The 18,434-nt window shown below is 53.6% G+C and overlaps 1 protein-coding gene across 2 annotated transcripts; it reads right to left on the minus strand.

The window, feature by feature from the left end:
- Positions 1-8,662: 8,662 nt before the first annotated feature.
- Positions 8,663-15,963, minus strand: GAL3ST3 (galactose-3-O-sulfotransferase 3). 2 transcript variants are annotated; one of them, XM_016921284.4, is made up of 3 exons: positions 15,742-15,963; positions 12,022-12,258; positions 8,663-10,388 (listed from the first exon to the last, which is right to left on the minus strand). In XM_016921284.4, the coding sequence occupies exons 2-3, from the start codon at positions 12,144-12,146 to the stop codon at positions 9,218-9,220; spliced, it is 1,296 nt and encodes a 431-aa protein (XP_016776773.2). In that variant the 5' UTR covers positions 12,147-12,258; positions 15,742-15,963; the 3' UTR covers positions 8,663-9,217. The 2 variants fall into 2 exon arrangements, with proteins under 2 accessions (XP_016776773.2, XP_054517392.2); XM_054661417.2 differs by lacking the exon at positions 15,742-15,963 and having other exon boundaries at positions 8,663-10,628; positions 12,022-12,110.
- Between the last annotated feature and the right edge of the window lie 2,471 nt (positions 15,964-18,434).

An 18,434-nucleotide genomic window follows, 5' to 3' on the forward strand; every position in this document is an offset into this window, starting at 1 on the left:
AAGTGCTGTCCTGGAAGAGATAGGCAGTAAATAACACACTACTGGCTGGGCACAGTGGCTCACACCTGTAATCCAGCATTTTGGGAGGCCAACGCCTGCAGATCGCTTGAGCTCAGGAGTTTGAGACTAGCCTGGGTAACATAGTAAGACCCTGTCTACTAAAAAAAAAGATTTAGCCTGACAGAGTGGCACCAGGGATGCCAGGCTGAGGTGGGAGGATCACCTGAGCCCAGGGAGGTCAAGCCTGCAGTAAGCCAAGATCTCACCACTGTACTCATCTGGGCAACGGAAGTGAAACCCTGTCTCAAAAAAAAAAAAAAAAAGTAAATTGTAGTAAACTAATTAGTAAGTGATGAGTTTTGAGTATTTATCGTCTTTATTACTTATTTATTATTTTTTTGAGACGCAGTCTCACTCTGTCGCCCAGGCTGTAGTGCAGTGGTGCAATCTTGGCTCACTGCAACCTCCACCTCCCGGGTTCAAGTGATTCTCCTGCCTCAGCCTCCTGAGTAGCTGGTATTATAGGCGCACGCCACCATGCCTGGCAAATTTTTGTATTTTTAGTAGAGACGGGGCTTTATCATGTTGGTCAGGCTGGTCTGGAACTCCTGACCTTGTGATCCGCCCGCCTCGGCCTCCCAAAGTGCTGGGATTACAGGTGCGAGCCACTGAGCCCGGCCTATTGTCTTTATTATTTATACAATTTATTTAATTGTAATTTTATACAATTTAATTTTTTTTCTTTTTGCACCAGAGTCTTGCTCTGTTGCCCACCCTGGCGTGCAGTGGTACGATCCTGGCTCACTGTAACCTCCACCTCCCGGGTTCAAGCAATTCTCCTGCCTCAGCCTCCTGAGTAGCTGGGATTACAGGCACGTGCCACCATGCCCAACTAAGTTTTCTATTTTTAGTAGAGATGGGATTTCACCATGTTGGCCAGGCTAGTCTCAAACTCCTGACCTAAAGTGATCCACCTGCTTCGACCTCCCAAAATGCTGGGATTACAGGCGTGAGCCACCACGCCCAACGACAATTTAATTTTTAATAATGGTTGTGTCCAACAACTGGCTTGCACAATTCAGCTTTTTTTTTTTTTTTTTTTTTGAGACGAAATCTCGCTCTGTTGCCCAGGCTGGAGTGCAGTGGCGCGATCTTGGCTCACTGCAAGCTCTGCCTCCCAGGTTCACGTCATTCTCCTGCCTCAGCCTCCCAAGTAACTGGGACTTCAGGCGCCCGCCACCACGCCCGGCTAATTTTTTGCATTTTTAATAGAGATGGGGTTTCACCGTGTTAGCCAGGATGGTCTCCATCTCCTGACCTTGTGATCCGCCCGCCTCCGCCTCCCAAAGTGCTGGGATTACAGGCATGAGCCACCGCGCCCGGCCACAATTCAGCTTTCAAGAGCCAATAAGAGGCTGACCTGACATACCGTTGTGTTCAGGGAATGGAATGTAATCCAGTGTGGCTGGAATATGATGGCATAGGGGGCAATGGGAGATGTAGGTGGAAGGTTTTGGGGATCAGATTAGGTTGGCGTGGGGAGAGGTGGTTTCAAACAGGGGAGTGAAAGGATCATATTGCTTTAACAAGGATCACCCTGAATACAGAGTGGGAAGCACGTTTGGTGTGGGGAACGTCCGAGGCAAACTGTTGGATTAAGGCAGATGTTGTAGGGAAAAAGGTGTGCAGAGTCACAGTTATTCAGGAGTCAGAATCTACAGACGTGGTGACAGGTGGCACAAGGGGAAGGGGGAAGGAGGCATTGGGAGGTGCCAAGGTTTGGGCTCAAGCATCAACTTGAGTGGGGGGTTTCAGTCATGGAAACTGACAGACTGGAGATGGAGCCAGTTTGGGTAGAAGATGAGATGTTTGGTTGTGAGAATAGTGGGTTTGATCAAGCTGGGGGACACCCAGGCGGGGAGCCCTGGGCTGGAGACAGAGTTGGGATACAGGAGCCAGGGTCCTACTCCTGTGGCCCCAGCTCATGGGGGTGTCCTTATTCTCAGGGCTCTGCCCTGGCTCTGGGCCACCTCTGGGAGCCACATTCCCTCTCTAGTTCTCAGTCTTCCCATTTGTTTTTGTTTGTTTGTTTGTTTGCTTTTTGTTTTTCTTATTGAGATGGAGTCTCACTCTGTTGCCCAGGCTGGAGTGCACTGGAGTGCAGTGGCGCGATCTCACCTCACTGCAACCTCTGCCTCCCAGGTTCAAACAATCCTGCCCCAGCCTTGTGAATAGCTGGGATTACAGGCACGCACCACCATGCCCAGCTAATTTTTGTATTTTTAGTAGCAACAGGGTTTCACCACGTTGGCCAGGCTGGTCTCAAACTCCTGACTTGAAGTGATCCACCTGCCTCGGCCTCCCAAAGTTCTGGGATTACAGGCGTGAGCCACCATGCCCGGGCTGAGTCTTCCCATTTGTAATGGAGTATGAGAGCCTGACTCCTTCACCCTCTGTTGCCTGGGTGTTGTAGCAATCCCATGAGATCGAGATGAAGGTGGAGGATGGGGGTGGCAGAGGGTGATCCTGTCCTGTCCTTTGCCCACTGGAGGGCACCAGGGAAACTCTTGCTGGGGAGAAGAGGATTGGCTGGCAGGGATCCTCAGATTTCTGTAGCCCTGCTGGGCCAGAGGAGCTAATCTAGAATCTATGAGGTTGAGAAAGGGGCTCCCCTTCCTCTTCTCCATGCCATTCTCTGGCTGGGACTGACTGTCTAGCCCCTTTCTTCAGGCACCTCTGCCCCACAGCCCCTCTCCACGCCTCTGGCCCATTCTGGGAAGCTGCCTGGTTGTGTTGGCAGAGCACCAGCTTCTCTCTCTTTGCCTCACCTCACCTTGGGCTCCCAAAGAACTTGGGCTCTCTGCCTCTCCCTCCCACTCAAACCTGCTCCCAGGAGGCTTTTATAATGAGGCTGTTTAATAAGGAGCCTGCAGGGATGGCTGGGAGGGTGTTTCACGGGGTCGGGTAATGTATTGTGGTGGGAGGACCTGGGCTTTGGAGCCTGAGCAGTCTGGTTTCTGTCCTAGCTCAGCTTCTCCCGGCTGTTATGAGCCTGGGCACTTCAACTTTTTGTATCTCAGTTTCCTCTTCTACAAGAGGGGATATAGCTGGGTGTTTAGTGGTACCTGCCTGTAATCCCAGCTACTCAGGAGTCTGAGGGAGGATTGCTTGAGCCTGGGAGTTTACGGCTGCAGTGAGTCACGATTGCACCACTGCCCCCTCCGAGTAGCTGAGACTTGTCACTTGGGTGACAAGTGAGACCCTGTCTCTAAAATAAATAAAAGAGAGAGAGAAGAGTAACAGCTACCTCTTAGGGTGTTGTAAAAATCAAGTAAGTTGGCTGGGCCTGGTGGCTCATGCCTGTAATCCCAGCACTTTGAGGGTCCAAGGCAGGTGGATCGCTTGAGGCCAGGAGTTTGAGACCAGCCTGGCCAATATGGTGAAACCCTGTGTCCACTAAAAATGCAAAAATTAGCCAGGTGTGGTGGTGGGTGCCTATAATCCCAGCTATTCGGGAGGCTCAGGCAGGAGAATCACTTGAACCTGAGCGGCAGAAGTTGCAGTGAGCCGAGATCATGCCACTGTACTCCAGCCTGGGTGACAGCGCAACTCCATCTCAAAAAAAAAAAAAAAAAAAAATCGAATAAGTTAAAATACATAAAGTGTAGAGAAGAGCACCTAGCACAGGGGTCCCCAACCCCCAGGCCATGGACGTTACCACCTGAGCTCTGCCTCCTGTCAGATCACCATTAGATTCTCTTAGGAGTGTGAACCCCCTATTGTGAACTGCATGTGCGGGGGATTTAGGTTGTGCACTCCTTATGAAAATCTAATGCCTGATGATCTGAGGTGGAACAGTTTCATCCCAAAACCATCCCCCTTAACCCCTCACACCACGGACAAATTCTCTTCCACAAAGCCAGTCCCTGGTGCCAAAAACATTGGGGACCACTGACCTAGCATATAGTAAGTGATATGGTTTGGCTGTGTGTCCCCCCCACCCGCCCAGATCTCATGTTGAAATGTGATCTCCAGTGCTGGAGGTGGGGCCTGGTGGGAGATATTTGGATCATGGGGTAGATCCCTCATTAATGGCCTGGTGCCATCCCCTTGGTGATCGGCGAGTTCTTGCTCTGAGTTCACAGTGATCTGGTTGTTTGAAAGTGTGTGGCACCTCCCCTCAGAGGGCATTGACCTTGTTCCTGCTTTTGGCATGTGATATGCTTGCTTCCACTTCACCTTTCACACAATTGTAAGCTTACTGAGGCCTCCCCAGAAGCTGAGCAGATGTCAGCACCATGCCTGTACAGCCTGCAGAACTGGGAGCCAATCAAAACTATTTTCTTTTCTTTTCTTTTTCTTTTCCACTTTGTAGCCCAGGCTGGAGTGCAGTGGCTGATCTCAGCTCACTGCAAGCTCCACCTCCTGGGTTCACGGCATTCTCCTGCCTCAGCCTCCCGAGTAGCTGGGACTACAGGTGCCCGCCACCACGCCTGGCTAATTTTTTTGTATTTTTAATAGAGACGGGGTTTCACTGTGTTAGCCAGGATGGTCTTGATCTCCTGACCTCGTGATCCACCCGCCTCAGCCTCCCAAAGTGCTGGGATTACAGGCGTGAGCCACCGTGCCCAGCCCCAATCAAACCTATTTTCTTTAATTACCCAGACTCACGTATTTCTTCATAGCAATGCAAAAACAGCCTAATAGAGTAAGTGCTCAGTAAAAGTTAGTAGCATTGTTCTTATTAACGTGCCTTCTCTCAGTGGCATTTGCAGCTTTTTTTTTTTTTGGATGGAGTCTCTCTCTGTCACCCAGGCTGGAGTGCAGTGGCACAATCTCGGCTGTCTGCAACCTCTGCTTCCTGGGTTCAAGGCATTCTCCTGCCTTAGCCTCCTGAGTAGCTGGGATTACAGGCGTGCACAACCACACCCAGCTAATTTTGTATTTTAGTAGAGATGGGGTTTCACCATGTTGGCCAGGCTGGTCTCAAATTCCTGATTTCAAGTGATCCACCCCCACTTGGCCTCCCAAAGTGCTGGGATTACAGGCATGAGCCACTGCACCTGGCCATGCAGCTTGTTACTAAAGGCCTTTCTCCTGCTTACCTCAGTGGCTCCCCATCACCAACAAGAGAGCTGTCCTTACATGCCACGGCTGCAGATGGACAGAGACAGTGACTTCCTCAGCTCTGGGGACAGCCTGGCCTCCCCTGCTGGTCATCTCTGGACATTCCACTTATGCCAGCATCCCAGGCAAAACAATCCCAAGTTTTAGAAAAATTATTTTAAAAATCTCCTCCTGATTTGGCCCAGCAAATAGGACTGACTGACACAGTATGGCCTTTTGAATCATTCTCAGAGGAATTCAGCTGGGATCAGGAGAAATGGATAAATGTTTTTTGAGAGAACAGATGGCATCTGGGGCAAGAGCGCACCCCCACCCAAAGAAAAAAAGTGTCTTAAATGTTCATTGTTCCTTTTTTTTTTTTTTTTTGCCTCAAAAGTCACATTTATTCAAAGAAAAGAATGACAAGGCTGAGTGCAGTGGCTCACACCTGTAATCCTAGCAATTTGGGAGGCTGAGGCAGGAGGATCACTTGAGTCCAGGAGTTTGAGACCAGCCTGAGCAACATACTGAGAACCCTGTCTCTACAAAAAAAAGTAAATAATTAGCTGGGTATGGTGGCATGAGCCTATAGTCCCAGCTACTTGGGAGGCTGAGATGGGAGGATCACTTGAGTTCGAGGCTGCCGTGAGCTATGATCATGCCACTGCACTCCAGCCTGGGCAACACAGTGAGACCCTGTCTCAAAAAAAAAAAAAAAATCAAGGCTGCTCATAGCCCATACCATGGCTGTGGGGAAAGTAGAAGAAGTCACCCCTTCCTCAAAATGCTTTCTTCCATCTGCTGAAAAACTCTTGTAATAGATGTGTCAAACTATAGCATCTGTAACATGAAAGGTGTTGACCCTGGAGGAGTCCTGATGAAACCAGAGATGCCATCTTGGGAGAACCTCTGTGTGCCAGGCCCTGTACTAGGGGCCTGCTTATTTCACAGGTGAGGAAAGTGAGGCTCAAAGGCTAAGTTCAAAGTATGTAACTGGTAGATGGCAGAGCCAGGGTTTGAACTCCAGAGCCCCAGTGTTTAATCATTAGGCAAGATCATCCCCATCGAGTCACTGTTGGCCAGGTTTACTGCCTCCACATCGTCTCTAGACCTTAGGGTGAGCTCCTCAAGGCAGGGACCACTTTTCACTCACTGCCAAAGCTCTGGCACTGTTCGGAGTAGGCACAGAGGTAGGCAGCACCAAGTGTTTGTTGGTGGAAGGAGCCTCTTTGCAGGAGTTCTAGGGGCTGAGGCCTGTTCCCCTGGGTTGTGGCTGAAGCTGGAGATGTTCCCACCAAAGAGTTCCAGAGCCCCTGCTCAGCTTTAGGATTTGCTCTTGCCCCTGAGTCAAACAGAGCACCCTCTCCTAGTGCCTGATGATTCCATTTGCCCCTGATTCCAGATTTTTCTGAGGCCAGAGTTGTGCTCTCTGCTGAAGCAGGGTAAGGTTTTTAAAGGAGGGCCCGCCTACCTGAGGGCCAGGGAGGCCAGGGGAAGCCTATTGCAGTGGTTTGGCTATTTGTCCCTTAAACCTCATGTTGACATTTGATCCCCAATGTTGGAGGTGGGCCTAATGGGGGGAGGTGTTTGGCTCATGGGTATGGATTCCTCATGAAAAGATTAATGCCCTTCCTGGGGGATAAGTGAGTTTTTTCACTCTTAGTTCCAAGAGCTGGTTGTTAAAAAGACCTGGCACCTCCTCTGACCCCCTTGCTTCCTCTCTCACCCTGTGGTCTCTGCATACTTGGGCTCCCGAGCGGAAGCAGCCTGAGACCCTCGCCAGATACAGATCCCAATCCTGAACTTTCTAGTCATCAGGATTGAGTCAAATAAACCTTTTTCTTTACCCAGCCTCAGTCACTCCTTTATGGCAACACATAATGAACGAGGACACTTATCAAAGTAGACTTGGCCGGGCATGGTGGCTCACGCCTGTAATCCCAGCACTTTAGGAGGCCAAGGTGGGCAGATCACCTGAGGTCAGGAGTTTGAGACCAGCCTGTCCAACATGGCCAATCCCCGTCTCTACTAAAAATACAAAAATTAGCCAGGCGTGGTGGTAGACACCTGTAATCCCAGCTACTTAGGAGGCTGAGGCAGGAGAATCACTTGAACCCAGGAGGTGGAGGTTGCAGTGAACCGAGATTGCACCACTGCACTCCAGACTGGGTGACAGAGTGAGACTGTCTAGAAAAAAAAAAAGTAGACTTAAAGGCACGTCTGAATTTTCCAGGCCAACTGAGGGCAAGGTGAAGGATTTTCCTGGCAGAGGTATGACCAGAGGCTAGGGCTGGGGGTGCAGATGGAGACAATGGCAAGCACCTTATTGGCTGGGGGCCAGAGGACACCTGTTTTTGGATAGATCACTTTGAGTCTGGTACAATTCTTTACTGCTGCTTAATGTCAGAAACTTAATTATGCTTTTGCATGATTCTAATTATTGCCTTTTTCAGAGCTCTGCTGGTAAAAAGTGGGGTGCCATAAAAACAGTCCCTTTTCAAGCCCAGCGTGTCATGCATCCTGCCAATCAATCACTGTAATGTCCATTGTCCAAACAGGTCAACCGTTGTCTCCATGAAAAACTGGATAAAGAGTTGCTGATAGCAGTGTCCTGGTTTTTCCCTTTACATTCTTTTGGGGGAAGGTGCTGGGAATCAGCCTAGCTTGTGGCATGTGACCTTTTTTATTTGAATGGCACTACAGACAGCACTTGTGAGCACAAACTCTGAAGCCACACTGCCTTGGTTGAGATCCTAGTGGCCACTTTCTGGCTGTGTGACCCTGACTTAATTTCCCCCAAGTCTCAGTTCCCTCACCTGGAAAACGGCACCCATCTCCAAAGTTAACATACATAAAGCCCTTAAACGGTGGCTGGCACACCGTAGACCATAATAGCTATTGTTTTTTATCACTTGTCCAGATATGTCGATATAGCTCTGAAGAAAGTAACAGAAAAAGTTCCAATTCTCTGCTAGTCTTAAGGGAGATTTCACCTGGAAGTGCTGGCTATCTTGCTGTGTTAAAGGAAACTGCAGAAAGGGACTGGTCTTCATCTGAGTCAAAGTTGTCTCCTTGTGAGGAGAGCAGGCCATTAGTGAAGTCAGTGATTCACAGGAGGAGGTCAAATTCTGAGTTAGGCAGCTCCTTATCTGAAAATGATCCTCCTTCCACCCAAAGAGGTGTTGTGCTCTAACCCCTCCAGTCTTTCCTCTTTGCTTACCTGTCTTGCTCCTGTTCCAATGTTTTCCCATAAGCTCCATGAAAATAAGGCCCTATCTGGTTCACCTGTATCCCCAAGTTACAGAGATGATGCTCAGTAAATGTCGCAGAATTTTGTGAAAAAGAACGATGTGGAAAGTGAGTGGGGCTAAGGTGGCCAGTCTGTGTTGGGGGCCCAGTCGGTCAAGCGGTTGAGGAGGGTTGTAGGCCTATGCCAGGTGGCGGGGGACCTTGAGTCCAGGCCCCCATCCTCATGGGTCCAGCCACAGCTCCTCCTGGGCATCCGTTTCATCCTCAAATGTGGGGAATCCGGCTTCTATGACTGACATACAACTCGCACATTTTAAAGATGTTTTATTAAAAAAAAGAAAAACCAACCAAACAAAAATCCCAACCCAAGAACTCTTGGTTCTGGGAGACTGGGAGCAGCTTAGGTCTGTGGGGAGGGTAGAACCTGGAAGACAGAAAAGTATAGGGAGCCTCAAGCCCTGGGAGGGAGAGCAAGAGCAGCCTTTCCCTAGGGCTGAGCCTCTCTCCATGGGGCCTGGGCTTATCCACTTGGAAAAAACAGGTTGTGGGGGCTCAGCCCCCAGAAAAAGGCAGGGTGAGCAGTTCTGGACAGCCCTCAGGCCTCTCGTCAAAATCACCAACCAGCTGGGAAGGAGAGGGTGGCCCAGCGCTGGATCCAGCCTATCAGCGCCGTGCCCGAAGGCAGGGTTCAGCCCACGATCGGGAGCGGGGGCTCAGATAGGGAGGCGTACCCCAAAGTTCAGCGAGGGACTCAAGCCCCTTGAAAAGAAAGGGCTCTCATGGGGGCAGGACATGGAGGCAGCCCCTGGCTGGACTCCTGGGAGGGCAGGGCAGGACCCATACTCCTGGAGGCCTGCGGAGCTCAGGGACCTTGAGGGCCGCGAGGCAGCACTCGGATGGGCCGAGGCGGGGGATTGTCCAGGACGGGCTCGGGCCGAGCCCGCGCACCGCCCCGGCGCTTCTGCTTGCGCAACAGGTAGTTCGAGTACTGGACCTCGGGCATGGCCAGCTTGAGGCAGGCCTCGGTGGCCGGGCCGGCGCCGCCGCCGGGCAGGTCATAGCCCATAATGTCCACCTTGCGGCTGGGCTGCCACGGCTGCAGCTGCTTGGTGCGGATCTGCGCGGCAGGCCGCAGCAGTGGCTCGTCCCCGAAGCAGCGCCGCAGTAGGCGCTGGCGGGCCTCGCGCAGCTCGCGCGCCTCGCGCTCCACGCACGCGCGGCCCGCGCGCGCCACGCGGCGCCAGAAGGTGGCGTTGAAGTGGTCGTAGAGGCCGGCGTCCAGGGCGTTCCAGGTGCGCGCCGCCCGCGCCAGCGCCGCGGGGATGGCGGCCAGGCGCGAGCTGGCGGCGCGCGCGTTGAGCTTGGCGTAGAGCACGTCGTCCAGGTCCCAGGCCAGCAGGCGCCGCAGCAGCACTAGCGACTCGTCGAAGTACTCGGCGATCATGACGAGCGAGAAAACCTCCTCCACCTGGCGGATGAGGCCCGCCAGGTAGGCGGCGTCGTCGCGCGGGCTGCGCTCATTGTCGCCGCCCAGGTCGTAGGCCAGCGTGTTGTGTGCGAACATGGCGAAGTGCTCGCCAGCGCGGTAGTATGCCTCGGGCGCGCGCAGGAAGGCCTCGAGCGAGGCGTTGGGCACGCGCCGGAAGGCCGGGCAGTACTGGTTGTAGTAGCTGAAGAGCGACTCGAACATGGCGGCCGGCTCGCGCAGGATGGTGACATAGACGGTGCCGGGCGGCATGAGGCGCTCCAGCTCCGCACGGTCGAAGCGCAGGTGGCTGGCCAGCACGTGCGGCGGCCGCGTGGCCGGGTGCACGAAGTGCGCCGAGAAGTTGCGGGGGTAGCAGAACTGGTGCTCGCAGCTCGGGTGCGGCAGGGCCACCGTCAGGTTGTGGCGCTCGGCGAAGCGAAACAGGATGTTCTGCACCGTCGTGCCTGCCGTCTTGTGAGTCTTCAGGAAGGCCACAGTCATGTGCTTGGGGCGCGGCAGCGAGTTCCGCAGAGGAGGGCAGCTCAAGGGGAACAGCTTGGGGTACCTGCCAGGCCCAGGGGGTGTGCGGAGAGGAGGGTGTGAGGGGGCTGCCGCTTGACCCCTGCCCTTACCCAAGGACTGTGGGATGCCCCACAGCACGGCCCCGCCTGGGCTGCACTCATGGAAAGGTCGAGGGCGGTGCTTGGTAGCCTCTAAGATGCCCCCTATGATCCCTGCTGCCCTCCTGGTATTCACGCCCTTGAGTATTCCCCTCACCTGAGTTAGGCTGGACTTATCATTGCATCTAAAGAAGAGAAGAGGGCAGAAATGATGGGATGTCACTTCTTAAATTTCATCATAGAAAGACTGTGGCTGGCTAGTATCTTGGTGTCTTTCACTCAATCTGGGATGACAGATGATGGGGGAAGCAAGCTGCCATATAGTGGGCAGCCCTAAAGGGAGCTACCACTAAGTGGGAAAAGCCAACAAGGACCTAAGGCCCTCAGTCCACCAGCCGGCTTGAAGACCTGAAGCCTGTCAAAACCACGTGAGTGAGCTTGGAAGCTGATCCCTTCCAATCAAGCCTTCGGGTGAGACTGCATCACCAGCAAACACCTTGGTTGCAACCCCATGAAAGACCTTGGTCCAGAAGTTCCCAGTAAGCCACACCTGGCTTCCTGACCCAAAATAACAGAGATGTTTGTGTTTTCAGCTGCTAAGCTTTAAGATAATTTGTTTATGTAGAAATAAATAAGGGACAAAGACCCCTGGAGATCTTTGAGGAATCCCACTTTGTATATGTAGAAACTGAGGGCCAAAAGGAGAACAATCACTTACACAAAGTCTGGAGACGACTCACGTGGTCACTAAATCCTTTTGCTCTTTCTCATTTTTACTCTTTAACTGGCTCCTCACTTTGTAGATGGTTGGCACTGGGCTTTGCAGCAACCCATTGTTATGTTTCTCTTGAGGCTTCTAAAGCCTCATTCATTCAGTCATCAAATATTTTTTGGGTGTCCACTATGTGCCGGGTTAATGCTAGGTTCAAGAAATACAGTAATATACGAAAACAATCCTAGCCCTCGTGAAGCTTTCATTTCTGTTGCTTCATTCTTAAAACATGGGTGTTTGGGATTTCAAACCAAATTATCTGGCAAGGGGGGCTGGGCGCATTCACACCATTCTCAGGGGCAGACAGTGTAGAAAATGGGGACATGAAGTCTCCGAGAGGTGCAGGGATTTGTTGGGTTCACACAGTGAGTCAGGAGTAGGGTTGGGGTTCCCATGAATCACATGGTATCCTGTGTGAGGGTGACTGGCTGTGTCACACATATCATGTCTCACGTTATAGATGAGAAAACGGGGGCTCGGAGAAGTGAGGGGACTTGGCCTTGCCCAGCACTACGGAAGTTGTGAGAAGTTGTTTCCACTGGGGAAATGCTTAGCTGCATGCTGTGGGGAGTTGAGCTGGATTCGGATCTCAGCTAACTGATTCTGTAACTTTGAGCAAGTCACTCAGCCCTTTCATTGAAGAGCAGTCCCTGTCCAGGGAGGCTGTGTGGCCCTAAAGGGAAAGCACTTTCAGAATAGAGGGGAGGAGCAAAGCCTAGCAGGACCCTTCTAGCAGGTGGAAGAATGGGGAGGGGAGCTCCCGCCCCCTGGGGCCACGCCCCCTCGCCGGGGCCACGCCCCCTTACCAGCTGAGCTGCGCCCCCTGGTGGATGAGAAGGCTTACGGTGCTGCACCCTAGCACCAGCAGCAGGATTTTCCGGCGGCTCATCATCTTGGTGGCCTGCTGCAGGCGCTGGAGGATGGGTGGCATGGCGGAGTACCCACCCCTGGACCAGCCAGGGCCTCACTATCCAGGACTCCCTTCACAGGCACTCATGGGGGATCCTGCGGCTCTGGTAGCAGGGCCAGTGTTCCCGAGAAGCCTGGCAGAAGAAGGCAGACGGGTTTGCAGTGGGCAGAGGAGATGGGATCTGGCCCCCAGCAGGTCTGATGCAAAGAGCTCCAACAGGTGGGGTAAGCAGAGAGGCCAGGGCAGATCGGATTCCTACCTCCCGTTATCAAGACCCTATCTCCTCACTGCTCCAGATAACTTAGTCTTGGGTGGAATTACAGGGTCTGGGGTGTAGCCAGCCCTTCAGGCTGTAGCCACTCCCATCCCTCAGCCCTGTCTCTGTCTCTCTGCCTGCTCCTAACTCGTCTTTGTCTCATGGTTATTTGTACATGTCTCCCCAGTGGAGTGGCTTTAGCGCCAGGGCTTGGCTCAGAACATAGAGGTCTCAACTCAAAGTTTCCTCTCCTCCAGGACTCCTTGCCCAATTGCTTTAGCCCAGGGTTGGTCCTGACTCCCCAGAGAAACCGAGCTCCTCGGAAACACTGATCAGGCCTTCACCTCCTTGGATCGATATGGCTTTGAGTCGATACTGCAGGCTTACTCTATGTACTGTATTATTACATACTTAATCCCATTTAGTCCTCACCACAGCCCTGACCTAGGTATTATTCCCACTGTATAGATAAGGAAACTGAGGCTCTAAGAGATTATATCACTTGTCCATAGCTACACAGCTGGTAACAGTAGAAATGAGAGTCATACCTGCTGTTTCTGGCTTCAAAGTCCATGCCCTTAGACACTGTATATGCTATTTCTGTAGAGAACTGGTTTCCCCAACCTTGCCCTAGACTCTGGCAATTCTGCATCCTTCTGAGTCCTGAGCGCTCCTAGCTGGGCTCCTGCCCTGAGGGCCCAAGACTGAGAAATTCATGAGGGAAAGGAAGGTCTTGAAATCCTGGAGCCCTATCTGGATTCCATCCCCAGACACCTGAAACCCAGGCGGCCCCATCAGCTGACTCTGCAGGGAAAAGTGCCTGACCAAAGCAATGAGATGGCAGCCTGGGCGGGGTGTGGGTCGGGTAAGAGGTGGCTCCTGCTTGTTGCCCTACGGAGGATCTCCAGGAGAAGGTGAGCTTCCATCCCAGGTAAGCCCAGGAGTAAGAGAGGGGAGGAGGGCTTGGTCACACACAAGTCTCCTTTCCCCACAGGAATGCCTTGGCTTAAGGGCAGCCCAATCCTGGGCAGCTCCCGTGGAAAGTCCACTTCAGCAGTGATGCCTGTCCCCAAGCTAGGGTGGGGCCTTAGTCTCCAGGTTCAAGTTTAGCTTCAGCCCTCACACATATCCTTCTCCACGGGGGAGGGGGAGCCTGGAACCTGATGGGCATGTGCATGTGGAACTAGGACACCTGGGTCCCAGGAGGGGTAAGGTAATATGAAAACCCTTTTGATCATCACCTTTTCCGGGAGCCCTGGGCTTGGCTTCCAGTCTCTCTTCTTGACCCTGCTCCCTTAATCCTGGATTACATTTAAACCTGTTTGGGTGGAAAGATGTTCTGCTTATGCCTCCCCTTCTCTCTAGGCCTTATCGCTGCTTCCCTCCACCTGCCTGCAGACAGACTTAATCCGGCCGGAGCCAAGGGTAAAGGGTCCAGCCACAGAGGGTAACCAAGGGCACAGCAGAGGAAGTCTAAGGCCCTCCCTGTCTCTTCAAGGATTGCTGGGGCAGAGAAGGGCTGGCCTGGCCTGGCTGGGGCTGCTTGCAGGAGGAAGTGAGAGCCCTTGGCCCTCTAAGGATACACACCTTTTTCCTCTGTCACTCCTGCTGCTTAGAGAACTTGGTGATTAGACAGAAGTGTCCCAAGATGGGAAGAGGGGAGTCTACATCCACCTTTGCTAAACTTGCAGAAACCACCCTATTTCTCAGAGGATTCAGGGTCAGCCAAGGAAGTCAAGCCTAGCTATGGGGGACCTTTCCCGAGGGCAGAGCTTCTACTGGCCGCACAGAGAGAGTGACAGGTGCCTGGTATCCCCCTCTGTCCCACTCTTGGGCCTTTCCCCACTTCCCTACATGGCTGAGCTCTGGGGAGCTAGCCAGGCCCCAGTCTGAGGCCTGCTTAGGGACAGGGGACAGGGCATCCTCAGTGCAGGAATTCCCTGGACACCAGCCCCTGAAGGTGGGCACCAGCTTCTGTATGGCCACTGTTAATGACAGGGTGTTCATCACCTCCTGATACAGCCTGGTCCATTTCTGAGCAACTTACAGCTTGTTCAGGTTCTTTCCGGGACAGCCAGGATTACCCTGCCAGTGGTAGCACCTGCTTCGGCCTGCCCCTTCCACCTCCCATTCTGCACTCTTGGTAGTGCTGCCCTCCTAGAGCACACAGAACATTTTTCTCCATGACAGACCTTCAGGTATTTGGAAGCAGTAACCCTGTCTCCTCTGGGTGGGCACTCGGCCAGGCTAAACATTCCAGGTCCTGAGAGAGGGTGCTGCTCGGACACTGTGGGAGGCCTGCCTTCCCTTGGCAATTTGACTCCAAGATGCCTGTTTTGGAGATGGGGCCAAGGCAGTGCCTCTCAGGGAGGGGGCCACTGGGCTGGGTTTCCATCGGATTTTCTGGCTGGTGTGGGGTGCGTGATGGTGCTGCTGGAGCTGTGCTTTAGAGCAGTGGCCCTGGCTCCTGCCCTCAGATGCTTCACACGACTCCCCATTGTGCCTGGTGTCTTCTCCATAGAGAGAGTTCTCCCAGCTATCCCAGGCAGGTCAGGACGCCCAGGCTCATCAGAATGTCAGTGCTAATTTTAGTCAGAACAATCTACCTCACGCTGCTGCCCAGTTTTGCAAATTGCTAGCTTTTCTCCAGGGAACCAAAGAAATAGTAGAGCCGACCAGAGCTTTGAAAATGGGCCTGGGTGCCCACCCTCCTAAAGGAGCCCTTTCTCCTCTGTCTCCTCTGAGCTCTAGAGCTGAAACCGATGCACTTGGAGGAAGGGGTGCCCTGGACTGGACCACTTGGACCTGACTGCTGGATGGCCCGGAGACTCCATCCTGTCCTGACTTGAGGGATGGGACAGCCCAGTGTTGAGGGACGCTGACCCAGGGTGCTCCAGAGGAGGGGCGAAGGGCTGAGGGGGTCTGCAAAGTACTGGCCTGGGAGAGCAAATCTTTCCACCTCCCTCTTTTTCCTCCTCCCCCACCCCCCAGCCTGCACCAGGTCTGCCCCTGGCCCCCCAGCCTCCTCTCTCTCTCATCCACCCCCGCGTCATCCCTGCCTTGGAATTCCCTCCATCCTCCTGTCTCCATTACTGCCCACCAGCACCATACCTCCCACTCCCTCAATTTCATCCCAGCATCCCCCAGGGATCCTGCCAGTGGGATCTGATCACCATAGGGGATAGGCCAGATTGGCCCGCTCACCCTATCTTCTCCCACTTTCCAGGGGTAGAGCGCCCCCCTCCTCATGCTTTCCAACCACTACGCCCCCAAGACACTCTCCCGCCCGCCTCTCGGCCCCCATCCCGGTCTGGTCCACTCCCACCCCTCCAACCCCATGCCGGCCACTGCAGTACTCACACCGCACGCCTGGGCTCTGCCTCTGGCCCGGGTTGGGGGCGGCCGCCGCTATCTCTGGACCCTTGTCTCGAAATCCGCACGGGGTCCGAGGGTGCCCGGGGCCCTGCGCGCCGAGTGCCGGTGGCTTGCCTCTCAGCGCCTGGATGGGATCAGGTGGCAGCGTCCACTAGGCTCGCTCCTCCCGGCTCTGCCCGCCCCCCGCCCCCCGCCCCCCATCGCACACCGGAGGAAGGCGAGGGGCGGGGCCAGGCCACGAGCAAGTAGGGGAGAGGGGAGAGAGGGGAAAGGAAGGGGGACGGGGGAGGGGGGGTGGTTCCCTGGCTTGCCCGCTGGCTGCCGTGAACAGTCTCTGGGTGGCATCTTCAGATGCAGTTGTCTTACTCTGGCAACCTTGCAGAGTTGGACACTAATGTGGCCAGCTCCCTTCTCTCACTCAGGCAGGGAAACTGAGGCCGGGAAGGTGTCTGGATACTCCTGCATTGCTGGGTATTCCGGGGCACCGCCGGTCATACTTGGGCTTCTGGGTGAGCCAGATGCTGGTACACGTGCAAGTACCCACATCCTCTCTGTCCTCCTCCAGTAGAGAAGCAGTGCTCCAGCCTTGTCTGGTCCCATCTCTGCCCACACACCCCCTTCCCTTCCAGCGTGTCCCCCATACCCTCTGATGTAGCTTCTGGCTGCTCACCCATTTTTCCTCACTAGGACTCCAGACCCACTCACTCCTGACCAGAGCTATAGTGAGGCTGGGACCCCTGCCTAGGCACCTGCCACCAGGCATCAAAGAACCCAAGTTCAATCCTGGTTTGCTCTTAAATCCCAGAGTCAAGAGGCAACTCCCTAAGCCCTATTGCTTCCAGCTGTAAAATGGGAAGCTGTTCTGAGGTAGCAGAGATAATACACACGAAGGCTCCATATGAACTTCTTAGTCCTCAGCTCCCATCACCTGGGAGCTGGGCAGCAGCACCTCCCAAAGCCATGCCAGACATCAAGAGCCCTACACTGAGTTCTGTGGCTGGCCTGCACACCTGCTTTCTATTTTGCTCTGGGCCTGGTAAAGCAAGGATCCTGGAGCTGGGTAGCCACCCAAAGGTGGGACTGGAAGGGGCTGGATACGCCCTTCTAGGCCCACATAGGAAATAGTATGAGGGTCCTTGTTATGGTTGAGGAGGAGGAAATAGGGACTCTCAGAGTCAGAAGGACTGCTGGTGGCCCCAGTTCGGCCCCTTGGGCATGTCACCTTCTCTGCCCATCAATCTTCCGCTGTGTACAATATCGTGGGGGAGGAGGATCTTGAGACCTTGCCTCCTTCCCAGGGCTGTTATAAAATGAGACTCCAGGCTGGGTGCAGTGGCTCACGCCTGTAATCCCAGCACTTTGGGAGGCTGAGGCGGGCGGATCACGAGGTCAGGAGATCGAGACCATCCTGGCTAACGCGGGGAACCCCGTCTCTACTAAAAAAAATACAAAAAAATTAGCTGGGCGTGGTGGCGGGCGCCTGTAGTCCCAGCTACTCGGGAGGCTGAGGCAGGAGAATGGCGTGAACCCAGGAGGCGGAGCTTGCAGTGAGCGCAGATAGAGCCACTGCACTCCAGCCTGGGCAACTGAGTGAGACTCTGTCTCAAAAATAAATAAATAAATAAATAAATAAATAAATAAATAAAATGAGACTCCATCAGCCTTTAGTTTATCCTGCCTCAGAGACCCCGCCCCCTTCCCTAGCACCTACACATGCCTTGGGGTCCTCAGCCTCAGATGACCTGCCCTGGGCTCTCCAGTTACAGGGAGCAGAAGAGCCTTCCTTTGGGCTAGAAAGGTTCTGCCTGAGTGGGCTGACAAGCTGGAGGGAAGGGCGCTGTTTTTCTGTCTTCGTTACTGTCCTTTCCGGGTTTGGCTTCTCCTCTGGGAGTGTGGCTGCAGGAGCCTGCCATAGTGATATTGATGGAAAGGGGAAAGGTCAAGGTTTGGGTAGGAGGAAGAGGACTTCCCACCCAGTGCTAGGATGTGAGCCAACCTTTCTCAACCCAGTCCTTTTCCCTGTCTCTCCCAAACCTCACCTTCCCCCGACCTGGTGCCCCATTCTTTTTTTTCCCTGTTCCCAGCTTCTTCTCCACTGGGGGCAGTTGGCAAAATGGAGCTGGAGAAAAGATCTGAAGGGGATGTGTAGGGGGAAAATGAGACCATTTCACTTGAGTCTCCCCACTCCCTTTCTCAACACACATAAAAACACACACAGGCTAGCTGTTGGTGAGAGGGCAGAGCTAGTGGCAGAGGTGGGGAGAGAAACTGAATTGATGGTGTGGGACAGGGAGAGGTGGATGCTAGGCAGGCAAGAATCCCTGCCAGTCTCTGCCTCTGTCTCCAAAGGCCAAGGGGAGTTGGGGTGGGGAGTGGGAGGCAAGGTGGGGCCCCCAGTGCAGGTGCGGCTGAGGGAAAAGGGCCTGAGTTTATTTTTGAGACTAAAAAAGACACAAATGCTGTCACCAGAAACATTGTTCCTTTTTTTCCAGTAATCATTTTTTGGGCGCCTCTTGAACGCCAGGCGATGCGAGACTGAAAATGATCAAGTCCCTGCTCACATTTTTGGGATAGAGGTAGGAAGAAAGGGCAAGACTTAACAAACGGTGGAGATTCGAATGTATTATGGGAGCTCTAAGAAAGGAAAGGAAAGCGGGAGGAGGCTTAGTGGAGAAGAC

This window comes from Pan troglodytes, chromosome 9 (assembly GCF_028858775.2).
Source record: "Pan troglodytes isolate AG18354 chromosome 9, NHGRI_mPanTro3-v2.0_pri, whole genome shotgun sequence".
Lineage (NCBI taxonomy): Eukaryota > Metazoa > Chordata > Mammalia > Primates > Hominidae > Pan > Pan troglodytes.